The sequence below is a fragment of the Hippocampus guttulatus genome, chromosome 18, assembly GCF_054856545.1.
Source record: "Hippocampus guttulatus isolate MCC_2025c chromosome 18, RoL_Hgut_1.0, whole genome shotgun sequence".
NCBI classification, from domain to species: Eukaryota; Metazoa; Chordata; class Actinopteri; order Syngnathiformes; family Syngnathidae; genus Hippocampus; species Hippocampus guttulatus.
In genome coordinates this window covers 10,301,122-10,321,473 of record NC_141278.1, presented here as the reverse complement: position 1 = coordinate 10,321,473, position 20,352 = coordinate 10,301,122, and the positions used below count along the sequence as shown (strand labels likewise).

The 20,352-nt window shown below is 49.0% G+C and overlaps 2 protein-coding genes across 5 annotated transcripts in view; one reads left to right on the top strand and one right to left on the bottom strand.

Annotated features, from left to right (window-relative positions):
- The first annotated feature begins 36 nt into the window (after nucleotides 1-36).
- Nucleotides 37-8,762, top strand: LOC147191165 (eukaryotic translation initiation factor 5B-like). Of its 4 annotated transcripts, none has more exons than XM_086137319.1 (7): nucleotides 44-1,635; nucleotides 2,235-2,329; nucleotides 2,466-2,533; nucleotides 2,663-2,804; nucleotides 3,143-3,325; nucleotides 3,397-3,559; nucleotides 5,676-8,762. In XM_086137319.1, exons 2-7 carry the CDS (start codon nucleotides 2,315-2,317, stop codon nucleotides 5,840-5,842), a joined length of 738 nt encoding a protein of 245 aa, XP_085993445.1. In that variant the 5' UTR covers nucleotides 44-1,635; nucleotides 2,235-2,314; the 3' UTR covers nucleotides 5,843-8,762. The 4 variants fall into 4 exon arrangements, 3 of the variants coding, with proteins under 3 accessions (XP_085993443.1, XP_085993445.1, XP_085993446.1); XM_086137320.1 differs by having other exon boundaries at nucleotides 2,235-2,342; XR_015103791.1 differs by lacking the exon at nucleotides 2,235-2,329 and having other exon boundaries at nucleotides 37-1,635; nucleotides 3,465-3,559; nucleotides 5,676-5,824.
- grin2da (glutamate receptor, ionotropic, N-methyl D-aspartate 2D, a) overlaps nucleotides 5,267-20,352 on the bottom strand; it is a 63,760-nt gene continuing 48,674 nt past the window's right edge. The window contains exons 17-21 of the mRNA XM_086137315.1: nucleotides 18,779-18,840; nucleotides 17,783-17,953; nucleotides 7,939-15,337; nucleotides 6,740-6,820; nucleotides 5,267-5,706 (exon numbers count right to left, since the gene is read on the bottom strand). Coding sequence (XP_085993441.1) covers nucleotides 12,278-15,337; nucleotides 17,783-17,953; nucleotides 18,779-18,840 — 3,293 coding nt within the window. The 3' untranslated portion in view covers nucleotides 5,267-5,706; nucleotides 6,740-6,820; nucleotides 7,939-12,277. The remainder of the gene's footprint in view (nucleotides 5,707-6,739; nucleotides 6,821-7,938; nucleotides 15,338-17,782; nucleotides 17,954-18,778; nucleotides 18,841-20,352) is intronic.

Genomic DNA, 20,352 nt, shown 5'->3' with positions numbered 1-20,352 from the left:
GGCTGGCTGGATTCCCCCCCCCCCCCCCCCCCCCACATCAACGTAAGTATCGAAATATAACGCCTACATTCACACGCCTAATGTATGCACATCAGTGGAGCTGAGTTTTGCACTTGGGCCTTCAGTGGGCATTTAGTGAACTCATCGAGCTCTTAACGCCATCACGTCGCCATATAACGAAGCTCCCAGGCCGAGCTTGAAGGAGATGCCGTTCTGGGTGGCGAGGAAATTATGAGATCATTCGAGAGTTGGAGCACAATTCGCTTCAAAATTCTGGAAAAAAATCAACTTCATCTTTTCAGATTTTTCTTCTTTTCAAAATGGTCTTCTTTCGATCATTTGCATCACAGGATTGCGTGAGGCAGAGTGAGACATTCATTCATGGCTAACTTTTTGATCAAAATGCGACAAATAGAAAAGAGGACCTACCTTTGCACCATCCCTCCTTTTAGAAAACCGATGACGCCGAGCCTCGCGCGTCACGTGATTCGCCGCATCCCTCCATCGTGTTCTACGACGCTAAAAAGGTTCTGATAACGGGGTTGCGTGCATTTTGTGGGACGCGTCTTCCGTGAAGAATCATTGTGATATTGATGTCGATCAAAAGGTCAGCACGACTGGTTGGCTGCACGTCGACCTCACCGTTGCAGAGGGTGTAGGGTTCGATTTCGGGCCTTCCTGCGTGGGAGACTTCGTGCTCTCCCTGTGACGTGCCTGGCCGGGTTTTAAAATGTAAAATGTCCTCCAATTCTGAAATGCTCCAAATATTTACGTGCGTATATTTTGTTAAGAGATAGATAAGGTTGTGTGTATAGATACACACACGAATAACAAAAATGTGAGCTATTTTTCCCCATTTGTGACCCGTCCTCCATTCCATATTATTTTCAGAATTAAAAATAGAAAATCAAACTGTCCCGAAACCTTTCCTGACTCTGTTCCAGACAACAGACGAGAAGCTCGAGCTGTCTCTCGAAGCAGAAAGAGAGCAGGGGCGCTTGTTCCAGAGAAGTATATTACGCAAGACCTGTTGTTCACGTGATTCACTTTGATTTTGACTTTGGAAAAAAAGCAATGTTATCCATTCAAGCGGCAAAACATTGGTTGACCGGTTGCCAAACAAATGAGTAGTTAGTTGCCAGGACACACAGACACTCACAATCACCCCAAAGGACAATTTCCACACCCAAATAAAGATTCAAGTTTATTCATCTGGGATTCGAACCACAAACCTCAGAACTGTGAGGCAAATGTAGCTAACCACGGGCCTCCGTGCTGAATCAGAAGCCACCCTTTTTTTTTTAACCTGGTGGAATGCTAATTCATCAACTTGCCTATCCCTCATTTGTAGCTGCATCCATGTCTGATCATCACACATCACCATGGCAACAAGCACAAGTGCGTGTGTATGTGAATCCCATTTTTGTGCAGCTTCGGGAAAAACTGGCAGAGGAGGCGTGAAAAGAAGATTAAGGAGAGAGAAGGAAGGAGAAAGATGAAGGAAAGGAGAGATGGGGAAGGAAAGGAGGGAGCAAAAGAAGAAAGGATGAATGACAGAGGGGAGAACTGTGGAAAGGAAGGGAAGAAAACGGCAGACAATTCAAGGGATGAATATTGATGAGACAGGATGACAAGGTGAGTGTGATTGAGTGGGTGGGTGAATCTGCATTCATCAGTGTGTGTGTGTGTGCGCGCATGCAACACCTCTTTGAGCAGGAAGGAGGAGACAGCGAGCGCGAACGACCATCCGTAGCGATAGTGGAAGAAGTGCTCGGCTTCGCCCGGTCGATTCATGACTTCATCGTTGATGCTGGAGATGTACAGTACAAGGCCCAACGCCAGGCTTAGACCTAAGCGCGCGCGGAAACACACACACACACAGTCATTGCTCCACTCAGGGAGCTGTCGGGTGATGTTCATCTCATGTCCAATGAAGCTGCTCACCTTTCCCTGCATGTTAAAATACACTTCTGTGCACCATCTACTGCAGCTGTGTGTATTTAAAGCTCAACATCAAAAGACGAAGCAAAAAGCCATTGTGGTGTCGCAACACTCCCAAGACAGATCATTCTGAGCGGCCGGCATATATTATTTATCCCATAATTTCATGTCTCTTACCTGTGCGGCCGTAAGTCTATCAGGGAGGCCAAGGTGTGACAAAAACTTTTCAACTCTCAAAATTCTCTTGACTGATGTCATTACTGTATGTTTCGTCTGGTGAAACACATCCCAAGGAGAACATGTTGCCGGCCGCTCATCGCAAGGACATGGATGGCAAAGTTGCAATTGCCAGCCTTGTCCACCAGATGACAGCATGGTCATCTACATGGTAGGAAGCCCGTGTACGTACTGACACACACACACACACACACACACACACACACACACACACACACACACACACGCACAGACAACCAGGCAAGGCAGGCTCACATGAAGACACAACGTTGTTTGTGCACATGCAGTTTGACAGAGAAGGCATGAAGATTCCTGGCATGTTGATCATCGACACACCGGGACACCAGTCGTTCAGGTGAGTGTTTGTCCAAAGTGATGAAGAAGCGATTGGAGCTCTTGTGCGGATTGCCAAACAAGAGGCAAGAACGATATTGTGTGGACCGACCGGTCCGATGTGCCTAACGCTTGTCTTGTACTTGATCAGTGACTTGAGGAACCGAGGCAGCTCCCTATGCGACATCGCCATCCTGGTGGTGGACATCATGCACAGTTTGGAGCCTCAGACTATCGAGTCCATTAACCTGCCGAAGGAGAAGAAGTGTCCCTTCATCGTGACGCTGAACAAGGTGACTTCCCGCCAGGCGCGGCGGTGTCTTGGTGAGAGTGGCTCACAGCGATCCTGCTTTGCAGATTGACCGTTTGTATGAGTGGAAAAGGAGCCCCGAGACGGACGCCTCGGCGACACTGAAGAAGCAGAAGAAAAACACCAAAGGCGAATTTGATTAGAGGGCAAAGGCCATCATCGTGGAGTTTGCTCAGCAGTTGAGCGGCGGCGCTCTCGATTCCGTTTCCAAATGCGAACCTCGGACGGACTTTTGCGAGCAGAGTCTTTGCCCGTTCGCCTCCCGAAACGGAGGCCGGGCTTCACCGGTGCGTTGTCTTAATCCGCCGCTCTGACCCGCAGAGTCTCAACGCCGCCCTCTTCTACGAGAACAAGGACCCCAGGACCTTCGTGTCGTTGGTTCCCATGTCGGCTCGCAGCGGCGACGGGATCGGAAATCTCATCGCGCTTCTGGTCCAGCTCACTCAGACCATGTTGGCCCGCCGGGTCGCGAGCTGCGATGAGCTCAGGGCTCAAGTCACGGAGGTAAACGAGTCGATCGGACGCAACTGAAACGACCGCGAAGACGGACGGACACCCGAGGATTTGTGTGTCAGGTCAAAGCCTTGCCTGGCATGGGCACCGCCATTGACGTGATCCTGATCAACTTCCTGTCTTCGGGAAGGCGAGACCATCATCGTCCCCGGAGTGGACGGACCAATCATAACGCAGATCAGAGGGCTGCTCCTGCCGCCTCCTCTCAAGGAGCTGCGAGTCAAGGTAACCTGAACCGATAACTCGTGGTGGACAATGAAGCTTCGTGAAGCACTTGTGTACGTTTTTGACTCCTCTAGAGGGCACTCTTGGTTTAAAGATGCAGTGGAATTTTAATACATTTCCATTGCACTAACCTTTATATTTAAACCAAGAGCACTATCTAAAGGTGTCAAAAAGTATCACAGGTGCTTCATGAAGCTTCGTTTTCCCATCATTACTGATAACCTTCATATTCAGTGTTGACCCCAACTCTTAACTCATTCAGTACCAGCCAAGTCTGAAAAGACGTTTAAAAACGTCTTTGGGAGTGAATGAGTTAAGAGTCATTACAATCCAAAATAAAAGTGGTGGGCCTCGCCTGCCAATAACAAAAAAAGGAGTCATGGATGACCCTGGGCCCCCCAAAAAACACCATCATTTCAAATTCATTTTCTATTACGCTTAAAAATAAATGTCTCACAAATTATTTGGAAGGTGAAAGTGCTACCAGTTTATTCGATATTCAACTGGAAATCTAAATGCATGACACATCCTCTTTTCAAGCACGAGACGGCTGCCTTGTGACATTGTTTTGCCGATGATTAATGGACAATGTGACAACCGCTCGGTGTGGTGTTTTAAAATAAGCCTCACCCCCAATACAGTAATACTGTACAGTACTACACGTTTTAGAGTGACCAATTTGGATAGTGGCAATAGTTCTTCTTGTACTACAAATACTGCTACTGGTTACTCTAAAATGGTTCAATGATTTTGTTGTCTACGATGATACTAATGCAGCGTGTTATACCGGAGACAAATTCCTTGTGTGTTCTACATACTTGGCCAATAAAGATGATTCTGATTCTGATTCTGATTCTAGTAGCATACAACAGATGGTGATGAGGTGAGAAGGATCGAGATAGTGCCAGGTTAATGTATAAATCAGTGGTTCTTAACCTGGGTTTCGATCGACCCCCAGGGGTTCAAGGAGCCTTTGCCATGGAGGGTAGGACACACGACTCAACGTTAGTGTTAATTAGTTATGACACACTTAGCCATCATTGGCTGCAGATGATCACATGACATTGCTTGTCCAATCAATCTCAGGTGAGCCAACCGTACACTCTCATGTACTATTTCTCTTTGTAAGACTCATACGACTCGTTCAACAATTCAGGCCCCCCCCCCCCCCAAAAAATGAGTTTCATTTTTCTGCCTCTGGTGTATTGTTTCGATCTGTGCCATTTAAACATGTCAAGTACGTAACATGCCATCAATGCATAGGCCAACTTCAAAATAAAAGCTTACCCAATACTGTAATACACGAACGACAATGCGATTGCCTTACAAAACCTTTATTTTGAAGTTAGTCTGCGTGGTGTCGGCGACGGCTAACTTGTCTTTTCGATCAGCGTGTTGTGTCCAAGGACCGTCAACCCGAGGCCAAGGCCAAGGCCAAGGCCAAGGCCAAGGACTTGACTCCGAGGCCAAGGCCAAGGACTTGGAAAATTTTCCGAGGCAAGGCCAAAGCCAAGAACTTGAGAAATTTTCCAAAGCCAAGGCCAAGGACCAAGGACTGATTTTGAAGCTGAGGCCTCGCCGAGGACATGTATAAAACAATGCTATCATACCTCTTGGCAGGTCTTCATGATTTGCAACACCCCTCCATCAAACCCCTTCCACTCCCTAACGCTTGAACGAAGTGTTTTTATTCAAAGAGTAGAACAGTCAGGGTACGTGTTATTTATACTGAGAAAAACAAAAAAAGCATATGATATACTGTACATTTATGAATTAATGTTTTAGTGCAGCAGTTTCTTAATATGAAGTAAATCAACACTCAACAGGCATGACATGGCACGGAAGACAAGTTGAGAAATGACTTTGCATAGAAGTCAATCACTGAGTGCAGAAAAAGCGGTAATCTCTGCAGTGATAATTTTACAGTTTACCGGCAGCGAGTCCCAGGGACTCGCTGATCAGAAAAGTATGAGTCCCATTATGCATTGAGAGTCCCAAATTTCAAATTCTGAAATGGTCTACTTATTCAATTGCATATGATAATAATCAACACAACACATAAAAAGTCATGATACTCTTAATTCTCTCTGTGTTGTCATTTCTTGCTCTTGTGCAGCGTTCTTGGCTTCGATCTTCTCCACCAGTTCCTGTTGGAGAAAGGGGATATGTCATCTGACCATCTCAATCACAACAGGACATTTCTACCAATTCAAGTGGAAGGGTTTTTGTCATTGGGTGCCAAAGTTTGGCACTTTTGTGACTGAAATGTCGTCAGCCATCTAAGTCACAACAGGACATTTGCGTTTTTAGCCGAAAAAAACGACCATGTATAGTAAGGCCTTTTTAGCCCCGAAAAACGACCATGTATCGTAAGGCGTTTTTAGCCGAAAAAAACGACCATGTATAGTAAGGCGTTTTTAGCCGAAAAAAACGACCATGTATATATAGTAAGGCGTTTTTAGCCGAAAAGAATGACCATGTATAGTAAGGCGTTTTTAGCCGAAAAAACGACCATGTATATATAGTAAGGCGTTTTTAGCCGAAAAAACGACCATGTATATATAGTAAGGCGTTTTTAGCCGAAAAAAATGACCATGTATATTAAGGCGTTTTTAGCCGGAAAAAACGACCATGTATATTAAGGCGTTTTTAGCCGAAAAGAATGACCATGTATAGTAAGGCGTTTTTAGCCGAAAAAACGACCATGTATATATAGTAAGGCGTTTTTAGCCGAAAAAACGACCATGTATATATAGTAAGGCGTTTTTAGCCGAAAAAAATGACCATGTATATTAAGGCGTTTTTAGCCGAAAAAAACGACCATGTATATTAAGGCGTTTTTAGCCGAAAAAAAACGACCATGTATAGTAAGGCGTTTTTAGCCGGAAAAAAAAGGCCATGTATAGTAAGGCGTTTTTAGCCGAAAAAAACGACGATGTATAGTAAGGCGTTTTTAGCCGGAAAAAACGACCAAGTTAATAATAGGATATTTTTTATTTTTGTAATGAGGTACTTTCCTACATTTGTAACTTACTTACTTAAAAATACCCAAAATTATATTTCCATTAAATCAGTAATACTGAATGTCATAAGTCTTTTTATTTTTTATTTTTAAAGTCCAGTATCTGTACTTTTACTCAAGTACCAAGTGGGAGGACCTTTGCCACCTGTGGTGCGGACCTTGTTGGGTTGCGGTGACCAGTCCACTCTGGAGCCATCGAAGTATCTGTACGGTTACTGGCGGACAAATGTTGTGTGAGTCTGGCTTGCCCGGGAGTTGGAGAGTCGCAGTTTTCACAGGTTGCCAGTTTGGGTAGACAGAAAGCAGGAGACAATCAGGTTTCAAGGAAATGATCGCAAGAGACCAGTTGCGATCAAGGAGTACAATCGACTAAGAAAGTATTCCATAATTTCTTTCAGTCGCTCTGAAGGCTAGGCGCAGTCGCAAATGACTGTCTTTAACGTCCTCAAGTCCGCAGGTAAGGGTTAACGTGCTTAACACTATTTCAATAGTGCTGCCCTGTTTTCAAGGTCCTGTTGATGTGATGACTATTGAATTGCCTGCCTTGATGAATCAATCATTTCTTTCAGCACGCATGTACTCTCAATAGTGAGTGAAAAAAAAAGCATCAAAGGCTAAGTTATGCATGAAGTCTTTTTTAAATGAGAACTTTCATTTCTTAGAAAATCGCTTTCTGACTTTCGGGTTGAGTGAACGCTGGCGCGTTTTGGCTGCCGCTGCTCAACCCGTATTGTTTTGTGTTTTTTGTTATTGTAAAGTGTCCTTGGGTGTCTTGAAAGGCGCTTATAAATAAAATCTACTACTACTACTACTACTTCTTGCCGTTAAACTTGTAGTTAATGTTGGGCAACTCCAGACCTGGTGGGAAAATGGACAATTACGGGAAGCCATTTACACTATCCATGCACTAGTACAATCTCTCCTGCAGCCTAGTTTGACGTTCAGTCCCCCCCCCACCCCCACTCCAACAAAAAAAAAGGCCCGTCGATGCTGCAGCCATATTGGATGTGGCACAGTCAAGAAAATTCTCTTTATGCTGTTTTTAAAAATCGCGCGTGATGAACGTTTACTTAGTGAAACAAAGGCAAGTGTTGTGAAAAAAAACAAACAAAAAACAACAATATACAAAAACTAACGGTGCAGCCATAATCGTTTCATAATCAAATTGTAGCCCCGGAATCATGATTGAATTCTCCACCAATGACCACCTAAACAAATACTGAGATTAAAAACAAACAAACATTTCAACGTCTTGCACATAAAACCTCCATACAACTGTACCTTGAATGCTGAAAAACTGAAATGCAAATGATTCAAAAGGAGACATCTTATTCATTGCCTTTGTTCTTTTGCTCACCTTTGACGTGAGCTTTCACAGGATCCGTTGTTTCCTTCCCATTCTTACGGAATGCAGCAGAGGCGTCTCCACCAGTCACAGACAAATATCTGCATGATACTCCAGGTTACCCTGCAGAAGCAACATCAAGAAACGAGAGAAAGAGCGAGAGAGCAAGACAAGAGCGACCCCACTGATCCTCACGTGAAGGGATGCGCAAAACTCAAACGCCATGTACACTCTCACAGTGTCAATTCAGACATTCGGTTCTGTACACGCATGCACAAAAACATGCACACATACAGTAATTAGCAACACTTGAACAGACCCAGTCAGTACCTTGACGTATTTTAGTTTGTAGTTCTTTATTCAAATGATCTGTCCTGCTCCATCACATGACTGTATTGTCATCACCCTCACATGTGTGTGTATGTATATGTGTGTGTGTGAGTGTGTGTATGTGACAACAAATGCCTGTAGCACAACTCTCGAGTATTGGCTTGTACAGTTTGTTTGGCTGCAGGCTGTTTTCCCCCGCAAGGCTAGAAACGGTAATTCCAGGGCACACGCCAATTTTAGGAGTACGTGCGCAACACTTTTGGCTTCCTTTTTAAAGATGTTCTAAGTCACAATTGTTTGGAGTCAAACCGGCCCTGGCTGGCCCAGTCCAAGCCTCGGTGGGAACCCCAGCACCGCTCCATCTTTGTCAAGTCAAGAAGGAAACAGTGTTTGTCGTTTGTCAAGATGAGGGTTGCAAAAATCCGGCATGAATTCTTGAAATTGGACTTTTTCCATTGGAGGAAAGAGGAATAAATGTGAATAAATGAGGAATTTACAGAAATGTAGGATGGCTCTGAACTCATTTGATGCCGGCCATTTGACCCGCAAAATATTGTCTTTCGTGATGATACAAACACCAAGGCTACCAAAGCAAAGCTTTGACTCTTCTCCAACCACGGGGGGAGATCTTGTTTCTAGCTTTTTCTGTTCTTAAGACATCAGTAGAAGACTGATCGTCAGCATTGCCATTCACTCCATGAAACGTTATATGAGCGAGCAAAAAAAAATAAAATTGACTGGAATTTTGCAACCCTGGTCACGGAGACACAGCATCAAAGAAGCCTACTTGCTACATGGTGTCAGAGACCCCCACGTGGTCCCCCGTGGTGCAGCGGGGGTCGCAAGAGGTCAAAGGCCACGCCCCCGCCCGCATACACACACACACACACACACACACACGAGAGTGCTTAGAAAGCAGCAAGTCCGTGAAGTCACGCATAGGCCAAGAAGCGAAGAGAAAGAAGGCCCCTCTCGGTAGACAAACGCTCGCCAGCGCCGCTACAGTGAGATGGTCATAAGACACTGGCGCACCCCCCCGCCGCCCCGCCACACTGTCACTGGGTCGGACCCTCGGTGTTGGCTCACGGAGGCGAGTGAGAACACAGTTACGTGGCGGTCTCTTTGAGCACGGGACCAGCGCGGGGCGGGGGGCTCAGGAAGAGGGCAGGGTCCAGACGAGGACAAAAGACAGAAAAGAGAGTCAAACTTAGAGCAGATTCGATTTAAATATAGATCTCAGATAATTAAGAGCAACACATATCACACATGGATTCTTCCTCTTTTGAAAGCCGCACAAGCAGAACACACCAAGGGACAAGATGGATGGATGGGAGATAAATGACATCGCCCAACACAAAATGGGCTAACTTTACCATTTGGGTTCTTCCGGATACCTCCGCCAAGGAAGTGGTGTTTACTTGTAGGACGCATCCGCTACGCGAGGGCAACATTCATCCATTTTCTAGAGCGCCTCGGATGAGCTGGACTTGGGCCAAGAGGTGGGGTACCCCCGCCCCCCCAACGGGCTGGTGACCAACTACATTCACACCATGAAGCCTTTAGAAACTTTAAAATCTTCAGTGAATCTCAAATTCATGTTTTTTTTTTTTGCCGGAGTACTCAGAGAGAAAACAAGTAAGCGCAGGGAAAACCATCTGCACACAGCGAGGCCGGAGCCCAAATTGCAACCCGTACCTCAGAATTGTGAGGCAGATGTGCTCAACCAATGTAATGCCTTACGTGAGGACACTAGGACAGGATTTAATAGTTTTTTTAAACGACGCACAGTGTGATTGTTAAGCCTTGGCGGAGGTCTATGGGATTAATCATTTGAGAACCCAAAAGAGGGAAAAGATGAAGATTGTTAACGCGACACACTGGGACAAACACGAATGTCACATGTATGTAGGTATATAGAAGTAGATTTAGCTCATTAGCGAAAAGGCAGATTGACTTTGAAATGTTTTTTTTTTTTTTAAATTAAAAGTCTCTTCTGGTTGGAGTAAATAATGGCTCAGATGCAGTTTCAGGCAAGCTGAAAAGGTGACTCGAAAGATGACCGCGTTGGCACTCCGCTCGTGTCCATCAATGCTAAAAGTTGATGGCAGCAGGCTCGCAGCTAGCGGCGTGAATTCTTCTCATTTGCTTCTGGAGTTTGGCTGCTGGTGTCAGCTCGCTGGCAGGTTTAAAAAAAAAACTGCTCATCTTCAAGGTGAGAACGGTTTTTGAAAAGTGCGCCAACAGGAGCAGGCGCTGCTGCGCCGCTCGCACGCCGCCGCGCGTATTCCAGCCAATGCTGCCGCTAGCTCGGATCCAACATAGGCACTGTCTCTCCTCAGAACGGCACTTAACCAATCCAAATCAGCCCTGCTGCGTGAATTGCACGTACAGACTCCAAAGTCACGCGTGTAATCCTTCGGGAGCAGCATTTCACTACTTAGCACGTTTCCCTGCGACAACCTGTGGCCTGGTCTAACAAGTGTAGCACCAGCGTGCAAAAAAGACACCCCGTTGCCATGCTCCATGCGATGCAAACCCTTGGATATGATCACATTTGGAAACCTTCCACAGTGGTAGCGTTCAAAGATATGCTTTAGGGTTGGGGGTTAGGTTCCAGGGATAGTCTTAGTGTTAGAGGTGAGGGTGAAGGGGGTCCTAATTACATTCATAGGTTGGGCTCTGTGGGATAGGCTTCGGTTTTAAGATGAGGGTAAAGGGGACCACGTGGGGACTGGGTTGAGGAGGAGAGTTAAGTGTTTGGGATTAGATTAGGGTAACGTAGGGTTAGGGTTAAAAGTAGGATGAGGACTGGAATGGAGGGGGTCAGCATGATTAGCGATAAAGGGTAGAGTTAAAGGTACAGGGTTAGGGTAATGGGCTATAAAGGTTACAGGCAAGGGTTTGGATTAAGGGTGAAGAAAAAAAAAGTGTCCCGTTAAGGCTAGCGTACATCTAAATCGATGCCACGACATCCCCATCAGGCGTGTTAATTGTGTAGGTTACATTCAATTCAAGGAAGGGGCAAGGGAGGGAGTGGATGCAGCTTGTGCTGCCGCTCCTGCGGGAACGTACCACGGGCCATATAGCACAGTGCTTACATCGTATGAGACTCATTACATTTCTCAATATTTAGAATTATATAGATCGACATCAATAACGACAACGACGACAACACAAGAGTAACGCAAACGCGTTGAAAAACGGCATGATGTATTGCTCTGGAAAAAGAAAAAAAACCAGACCCACATTTATCCTCGCGCGTGAGCGTTTGTGTGCCCTTTAGTGCGTGTAAGACGGTGTCGTGGGCAGCTAAACGGGGTAAAAATGGATGTGGAGTTTGGCACTCAGCTTTTCATTAAGCCAGCAGAATGTCAGTCACAGTTGACTTACCCTGTTGTCAAGAATACAAAGACAGAAAAGCACAGAGATACGAGAAGCACAGCGCGGAGAGAAGGAAAGCTAGAGAAGGTTCTTGCGGCAGGACAACACAAACTGAAAACGTGAGATGACGCCATTGCCTCGTCTCACGCCAAGCGAACGGTTTTGATCATACGGGAGGAAGGCGCCCCTTCCCGGCATCACAGATTTGCGGGAATGTAAACAGTTCTTGTGGGGAAAGCAAAGTGGGGGTAAGCCATTCGTCGAAGGGGGAAAAGAACAAGAGTGTCAAGGACTGCTCAACGCTTGCGGGAGCAGCAGGTACTGTATATGACAAAGTTCCTGAGCCCTCAGAACGCACATTGAATACAAACGATTCCCTCGCTCCGTCACTCAGAGCCCTTTACCGGCCGTAGCAAAGGAGTGCCCTTCAGCCCCGAAGACCGATCGCCCCACTTCTGATGCTAAACGTTGCTGTGGGAAAGAAGCCGATCGGCTCCCGTTTTCCTCCAAACGACTCGCGTCAGGTTTGCTGGGCTGCGTGGTCGCTTTGTGCTGAGCGTCAGGGAAAAAAGGGCTCTTTGTGGAAACCGAATGGCCACGTTGGCCGGAAGGAGGATGGTGATGTAGATCGCCTCGGGCGTCAGACCTCACTCTCCACGCTGGAGAAATGGGCCGAGCCCCTCCGAGAGCAGAGGGCCTTGGCCTTGAGGGGCACGTGAGGAGATGGAGGAAACCTCTGGGGTGGAGGAACAGAGCGGAGCCTCTGGTACTGCAGTTTGGCACTTGCCGAAGCCACGGAAGAAGGCTGCGGGGCGCCCGGGGTGGACGATACCACGGAGGGCGAGGACACCGAGGAGGAGGAGGTCAGCAGAGGAGCGCGGATGGGGTGAACTGAGGACGGAGGAGCCGGAAGGGCGGGAAGGGGAGCCGGCATGTTGGGAACGAGGGTGGTCGGCGGGGAAGGAAGTCTGACTCTCTCCGATCTCTGGATTCGTTGCTGGATGCTCAGGTTTGACTGACTTCCACATTTGGAGGGGTTCTGAGAGCGATCCGTCTTGGAGGACGACGAGATGTCGCGTGTGGGTTTCGGAGTGCTGCCGAAACTCTGGCAGTGGCGGTAAAGCTCTTCTTGGCTGCGCGAGGTGACGCGGGCCCACTTGGACGTGTGCGAATGTGGATGGCGTTGAGGGGAGTGGCAGGAAGAACAAGCCGCCCGTCCTCTCACTTTGTCCTTGGACCTGCGCCTTGTCTTCTCATCCTGAATGTTCAGCTTGTCCACTGACCAGTAGCGTCGAGGTGGAGGTGGCGTGAGCGGAGACGGTGGCCAGTGTGATCCTGACCCCCAACCCCACCTGCTTTCTCCGGTGCCCCACCTCTCCCCTCGTTCCAGGAACAAGTCATCTCTGCTGTTGATGCTACCTGCTTTGTCCCTGGAGGGGTAGGTACTAAAAAACCAGCCCCCTCCTCCAATCCCACCCACTGCTCTGCTGTCATGATCGTCCCAGTACCTCTCAAACTTCCCAAACTCTCCCGAAGAGCCCTCGTCATCCGAATATATTCCGACAACCTTATCCCGGTCTCGGTCTTCATCGGAGATGGTCCTGCCTTGCCTCTTCGCGTGATCGCCTTTCCTTCGCTCTTGCTCAGACTCGTCTTCTTCCAGGTCCGATTCCCATTCGCGGTAGGGTAAACCTTCCTTGGAGGACATTTCCCCTCTCCCGTTCCGACCCAGCAGTGGTTTTCTCTCTCCTTCTATCCCAACCACGTCCCTGTCTGAGCTTTTGGTCTTCCTCCTTTTTGAAGCAACGGGCAACAGGGGCAGGAAGGCCGACGGGATGGTGTCGGACGAGAGGTTGCCCGCCCAAAACTTGACGGATGTGGATGGCTTGGTGCCGGAGGGCCGATAGTGTGTGCTGTTCCTGCGTCTGTGCTGCCTTTCTTTCCCTCGGCTGTCCTCGCCATCCTCTCGCTCTTTTCCTTCTCTGTCCTTCCTGTCGTCCTCAACTGGGAAGTTCCACCCGTAGCTCCGAATGGAGCTCTCGCTCTTTTTGGTAAAGGATTCCCTCCGCAGGTGAAGGTATGATGGGTAGTCCGGCGTTCCAGGTTTGGCCTCCTCTCGCTTCTCAGGGTCCCTTTCCTCCTGCTCTGACTTCTTTCGCTCCTTCTTCCTCACCTTTTCATCTTTCTTCTTCTTCTTGGCTTTGCGCCGCTTCCGCTCCCTCTCGCGCTCTCTTTCCTCCCGCTTCTTTTTCTTTCTTCCCTTCCGCCTCTTGTTTTCGCGTTCCCTCTCTTTGCGCTGCCTTTTGTCTTCTCTTATCCCACTCGCATCGCCAAGGATGGTTGTCGCAGACGTGCCCCTTTCTCTGTCGCCCCACGATGCCCACCACTCCTGTAACTGTGCCAGCTGGCTACTTCTCCGCTCTCGCCTGTCGTCTCTCAGCGGCCGTGGCTTGCGCGGCGGGATGGGCGGCGGCGGGCTACATGGCAGCGAGCGCGACGACATGCGCCGGGAGCGGATTTTCCGGCGTGAGTCCAGGAGAAGACTGGACTCTTCCGTCAGCAGATCAGAGTCATAATCATCCTCCGCAGTAAATTCACGGTCCCCGGCGCGATAGCGGAAACTTAAGGAGGAGTTGTAGGAGCTGTCGCTGGAGCAAGAAGACGGAGAATTGGAGCGGGAGACAGAGACGGAGGATGAAGATGAGGAGGAAGACGTGGAGGAAGAGGAAGATGATGAGATGCTGGAGCAGGTGGAGTAGAAGCGGCATGGAGAGGAGGGAGTGGTTGGGGTATGCGTAGGGGAAGAAAGGGGGACCGGCAGAGGGGGAAGTGCGGGAGGATGGCGGGCCCTCCTTCCCATGAGATCACTTGCTCCGTACCTGCCACCACCTCTTCTCCCCAGAGGCAGGATGTTCTCATACAGAGGACCCCCTGAGCTCTTTCTCCTCACCTGAGCAAGACTCCCGCGCCGCCAGAAGGGAGGCCTTCGTGGCGAGGAGGGCAGTGGGGGTGGTGGCTTACTGATTAAGGGTCCGGGGTCTTTGGGAGGGGGCCTCAACATTCCGGTGGCTTTAGGACCTCTGGGATTAGCTTTGGGAGTCTGCTGGCTGCCCCCAACCTGCTGGTCCGAATTAGCGCCGAGCCCCTCTGGATCGATAGGACCATAGTACCGCTTGTACTCATCAAGCCCGTTGTCACCTGCTCCTTGCAGTTTCCAATGTTGTCCCAGGTTCTGCTGGTATTGTTGCTGGGCCTGGAGTTCGGTGATGCCTCCCGCGATACCCCCGATACCCAGGCTCGCACCACTGCTGCCACTCAGGACCTTCTCCGGCTTGGGCCGGTTCCAGCGATCCACCACGGCCAGTCTGCGGTCATGGCGAGGCAGGAAGGTGGAGCAGGGCATGGGGCCTTCAAAGAGGGGGCTGTTAGAAGGTCCGAGCGCCATGGCCGAATGTCTCGCGGGTGGCGGCGATCCTGGCAGCATGGTGGTGTACGTCTGCCCCTGTGGCTGCTTTGGGACGTGCTTGGGCGGAGGCGGCGGCTGCTGCTGCTGCACCATCGTGATGGCGGCGGTGTTGTTGACTGTGGCGGTCACCAGGTGCTGTTGGGCCACAGTGGGCACCGTGTGGTACTGTGGCAAGGAACTCTTACCGCTTCCTGGCGCCGTCTCGTCCTCAAACTGACAGCAGCTGTACATGCCCTAGTGGAGACAGAAGCAAGACGTGACCGTCAAAAACCCAGACAGACATAGAAACGCTCTCATTCGTGAATGTCACCGATAAGATGCATTGATATGGTCCTCTCCTAAAGCCCAAGTATTCTCGGCGGTGTAAATCTGGCGCGGCAATCTGCTCGAGACTTTAATAATGTGCCTCCGACGGCAGTGGCAGTGCTATCGGCGTCGTCGTCCCCCCCCCGAGCCCGCCGCTCAGTGCTCTATGAATTTGAAACTGGTGTGAGTCACCGATTGGCTTCCAGCGAGCCACAGAGGAGACATTAATGCACGCGTGCTATACACATCGGGAGATAACTAACGAGCTAACAGGCCTTGGAGTGACGGTTTTATTCCTCTTTGCTCTGACGTAGGAGGAATGGTCTTTTTAGGAGGCCCGAAAACTCGCCAGTTTTGCAAGCGTGGATAGCCTAGCATGAATGGGCATATTTTAGGGGCTTCAAACCCAACAGAAGTCACTGTTTCACTCCCCATAGAGTTAAAAAAGAGAGGTCCACAACACTAGTTTCAGCAGTGAACTGGAAATATTCTTGGCTCGCCATATGGGTATCAGGGACCCATACCTGATATGGTTTGAAGCAGACAGTAAGAACTTGAGGGTTTGTATTTTGACAAATTCTTACTAGGGAATTCACCCAATCAGAACCAGGAACGCCGGCCAATGAGACGCCTCGTTGGCCGGCAAAAAACAAAGTGGTGCGCTGCGGTTGGATAAGGGAGGACTTGCACTCCACAGCGGGGGGGGGGTGCGCGTCACCTTCGCCGACAGGAAGCGCAGCCATGCGGCACGCAGCTCACTTGACTGGCTCGGACTAATGAGGAACAAACGTATTTACATGAGCAGGAGCGCCCTTCAGGGATCAAACCGGTTCATAAATCAGCAGCTGTTTCGAAAGACAACGGCAGTATCCGAGGGGTGCATCGGTTTAAAGTTCAAGCTACTTTACAGCAGATGGAAGTGATTAATGCGCTCTTCCTGAAAGAAAAGCTGGCTTGAGGACAGACAGCAGGATAAGGAGGAAGAAGACATCCTGCAATCGGGATCTGTTTTGGCACAAATCTTCACTGCAGAAGCAAATGGAGATGAGAGCTTAACGCCACATGAAAGCCAGCCAAGTTCAACACCAACATCAACATCAACTACAGCCAATTACCGGCTCTCAAATTGGTTTTGGAAAAACGTACCTGCTCAGTAAATGTGAACAACAAATCCCAAACGGGTTTTTATTTTCATGTTCTGTCGGAGTGTCAGTCGTCTGTAATTGTCTGACTTGTGACATATTGTCATCTCTCCTAATCGGCATGACAAGCCCAGAGTTCCCCAAACAGTTGGATTCCCGTTGATCAGGGTAAAAGTCCGACAGAAATTTTCAGAATCCGTATGATTTGTGCGATACGGCCATATACGTAAGATTCACCACAAAATCCGTATGAACTATGGCTAAACCGTATGAGTTGACAGGTATGTTTATGAAAAGACGGGTGTTTATATGGTCCTTCTATATCAGTGGTGGCCAACCCGCAGCTCGCGAGCCGCATGCGGCTCTTTGGCCAGTTCAATGCGGCTCCCGGGCTTTCAAGTGTCGAAACGCCTCGGCGGTGGCGATGCTATTCAAACAAGGCGCTAACTACACAGAACGTACGACGTCAGCCTATCATCAATCCCGTTACTTGATTGACAAAGAGGGCAACCAATCAGATGACTGCATCACCGCTCATGCGCAAACAACGGCGCTAAGCTCTAAGCTAGTCAGCGAATTACCTCTGATTTTAAGGCAGGGGTGCCCAATACGTCGATCAAAATCGACCGGGAGCCAGCGAACTGGTCCCAAGTCGACCGCAAGGGGTGGGAGGAGCAAATGGGTGGGGAAAAAAAACAAAAGATTTGTTTGTTTATACCATTTTCGGCCCGTTCCGACTGTTGCTAATCGTGGTGTAGGTGCATATGTGCGCGAGTGCACTGGTGGGCACCTGCATGAGTGCATGCCTATATGTGTGTGTGTGTGTGTGTGTGTGAGTGTGTGTGTGTGCGTGAGGAAGGGTATGATATGGCTCTTTGCAGTAACACAGTAAAAAAATTGTCTCTTTGTCTCTGACTGGTTGGCCACCCGTGCTCTATCTAGGCATTTACAGTATGCGCTGCGAAAAATGGCGAGTCACTGTACAGTGCATCTACCACTTGGAATACAATGAGCACGACTACGACGGCGACATACAACAGCGAACCATGACGACAACATTTTAATTTGCATGCCACAATGCAGCCAGACGTGACCTTGATGATCGACCAGAGGAGACCATCGCAAAAGAAAGAAGCAGTCGTTGAATATTCAAGAGCTCTCCGCTCACTCAGGCCAAGTTGACGTTGTGCGCCGATGGCCTATCATGTAATCGCACGTGCGGTGGTCTCACCCTGCTGAGAGCCAGGAGGAAGTCCATGCTGCCGGAGCGCTTGATGCAGTGCCTCAGCTTCCAGTAGACCAGATGCTCCCAGGCGAACACCAGCAGGCTGAGGCCCATGGCCACCAGCAGCATGTAGAAGACGCCCGCCATGTTGTCAATGTCCAGTTTGCTGCTCATCACCTGCGCCGTCGCGCACGGGGAGGACACACACACGGTCACGTTAATAATCACATCACACACCATCATCAGCCAACTCCTACCACTATTGGCAGTTGTACCACTCACCACTACAACCCGCCGCTCCCCCCTCCATCTATTTCCGCTACAACCACAATCACTACTTCTGTCAATCGTTTACTCTTACTACTTAGCACCACCACTTCTACTAGTTGTACTTCGCCTACAACTAACAACACTAACACTTATAGACTATCTCCAGCATCTTTTCGACCACCATCACTAACACTATGACCAGGCGACTACAATACAACACCACTAAGCTGCTTCTACCACTACTTAAATGATAAATGACAACTACAACCACTGTCACCTCAAGTACTACTCCTATCACAGTTCGCGCTACTACTATTTATAATACTGTTTATATTTTCTGTCCATCTGGATGCCCTGTGGTGCCTCCCACAGGACTGCCTCGGTTCCATGATTATGTGTGTGCTTTATCTTCAATAACAGCAGCCATAAGAAGAGCAATAACTGAACACATGCATCCGAATCTTTCGAATTTGTTGTATTTGAAAACGGGGACGGTGTACCGGTGAGGTGTTCCGGGCATGTCCCACCGGGAGGAGACCCCGAGGACGACCCAGGACACGCTGGAGAGACGATGTCACCCAGCTGGCCTGGGAACGCGTCGGGATCCCCCCGGGAAGAGCTAGAAGAAGTGGCTAGGGAGAGGGAAGTCTGGGCTTCCCTGCTAAAGCTGCTGCCCCCGCAACCTGACCCCAGATAAGCGGTAGAAGATGGATGGATGGATGGACGGTGTACCTCAATCTTGTCGTTGTGGCAGATTCCCGACAGCCAAAGACGCTCCAACATGTCGATCTCATCTATGACACACACACACACACACACACACACACACACACACACACACACACACACACACACACACACACACACACTCACACAAAGAGAACATGAGTCCAGTCAATGGAGGTCTCTCACAGTTCCAACACTGATTGACCTCGTGGTTAATGATTGTGATCTGGAGGCTGGGAGCGCCGCGGTGGGCCAACCTTGACTGCAATATCCACTCTGATGAAAGAGAGGGAAAAAAAACAAACAACTCTTCCTTCTCCCAGTGCAGGGCTTCATAAGCATCCCGACGCTGCAATTAAATTCAACTGAACTCAGTTGACCCCCAACCCCAGGAGATTCCCCACCTGGCTCACCTCACATTCCCACACATTACTAACGCTTGCTAATGTGTTTGTCAAATACACCAGACAAACAAGGCATCTTAAATGAGGTAAAAGGCACAAATGATATTATGCACTAAGCCAATTTAACGCTAGCTAACATCAGCGCACATCGATCGGTAAGCAGCAGGACTTCATCCATTTTTAACACAAACAGGATCGCGGAGGGGTGGGGGGGCGCAAGACAGACTACACCTTGAACTGGTCTCCAGTCAGTCACAGAATACATATACAGTATAGTCATGCCTATATGTATCCTGCAACTGACCGACAACCATTCACACCATCACTTGGTTGGAACCGATCCCACGCTGTCCACACACACAAGTCAGGCTAGCAGACCATTACAACCGTCAGCGACTCCGACTGACCAATAAATGAGCACTACACATGATATGGCGATGCCATACACCTCATGGACAAACACCGGAAAAGGTACCCAAAAAAAAAAAAAAACGCTCTTCAAAGATCAACACCTGCGACAGGTCGCAAATCACATTAACAACTCTCTCTCTCTCCTCCCTCCCTCCCTCTCTGAATATGGATTCCCCCAAAACGTCCACCCCAACCAGCCCCTCCCTCTCTCTCTCTCCCTCCTTCCTTCCATCCATTTTCCGAACCGCTTGATCCTCACTAGGGTCGCGGGGGGTGCTGGAGCCTATCCCAGCCATCTCCGGGCAGTAGGCGGGGGACACCCTGAATCAGTTGCCAGCCAATCGCAGGGCACACAGAGACGAACAACCATCCACGCCCACACTCACACCTAGGGACAATTTAGAGCGTCCAATCAGTCTGACATGCATGTTTTTGGAATGTGGGAGGAAACCGGAGCACCCGGAGAAAACCCACGCAGGCCCGGGGAGAACATGCAAACTCCACACAGGGAGGCCGGAGCTGGAATCGAACCCGGTACCTCTGCACTGTGAAGCCGACGTGCTAACCACTGGACTACCGGGCCGCCCCCTCCTTCTTTCCTTCCTTCTTTAATATGGATTCCCATAAAAAGTCCACCCAACCAGCTGCATTTCCTAATATGTTCAAGTGGGGTCGCTCTAAAGTCCAAAAACATGAAAATAAAACAACAAAAAGACTTCTTGGGATGAAAGGGGAAAAGGCAAAAGCCCAAATATCTCTATTCAA

Coding starts and splice junctions, on each gene's coding strand:
- LOC147191165 (XM_086137317.1), top strand. Junction 2,805..3,142: donor TCATCGTGACGCTGAACAAG/GTGACTTCCCGC, acceptor TCTGACCCGCAG/AGTCTCAACGCCGCCCTCTT. Junction 3,326..3,396: donor TCAGGGCTCAAGTCACGGAG/GTAAACGAGTCG, acceptor TTTGTGTGTCAG/GTCAAAGCCTTGCCTGGCAT.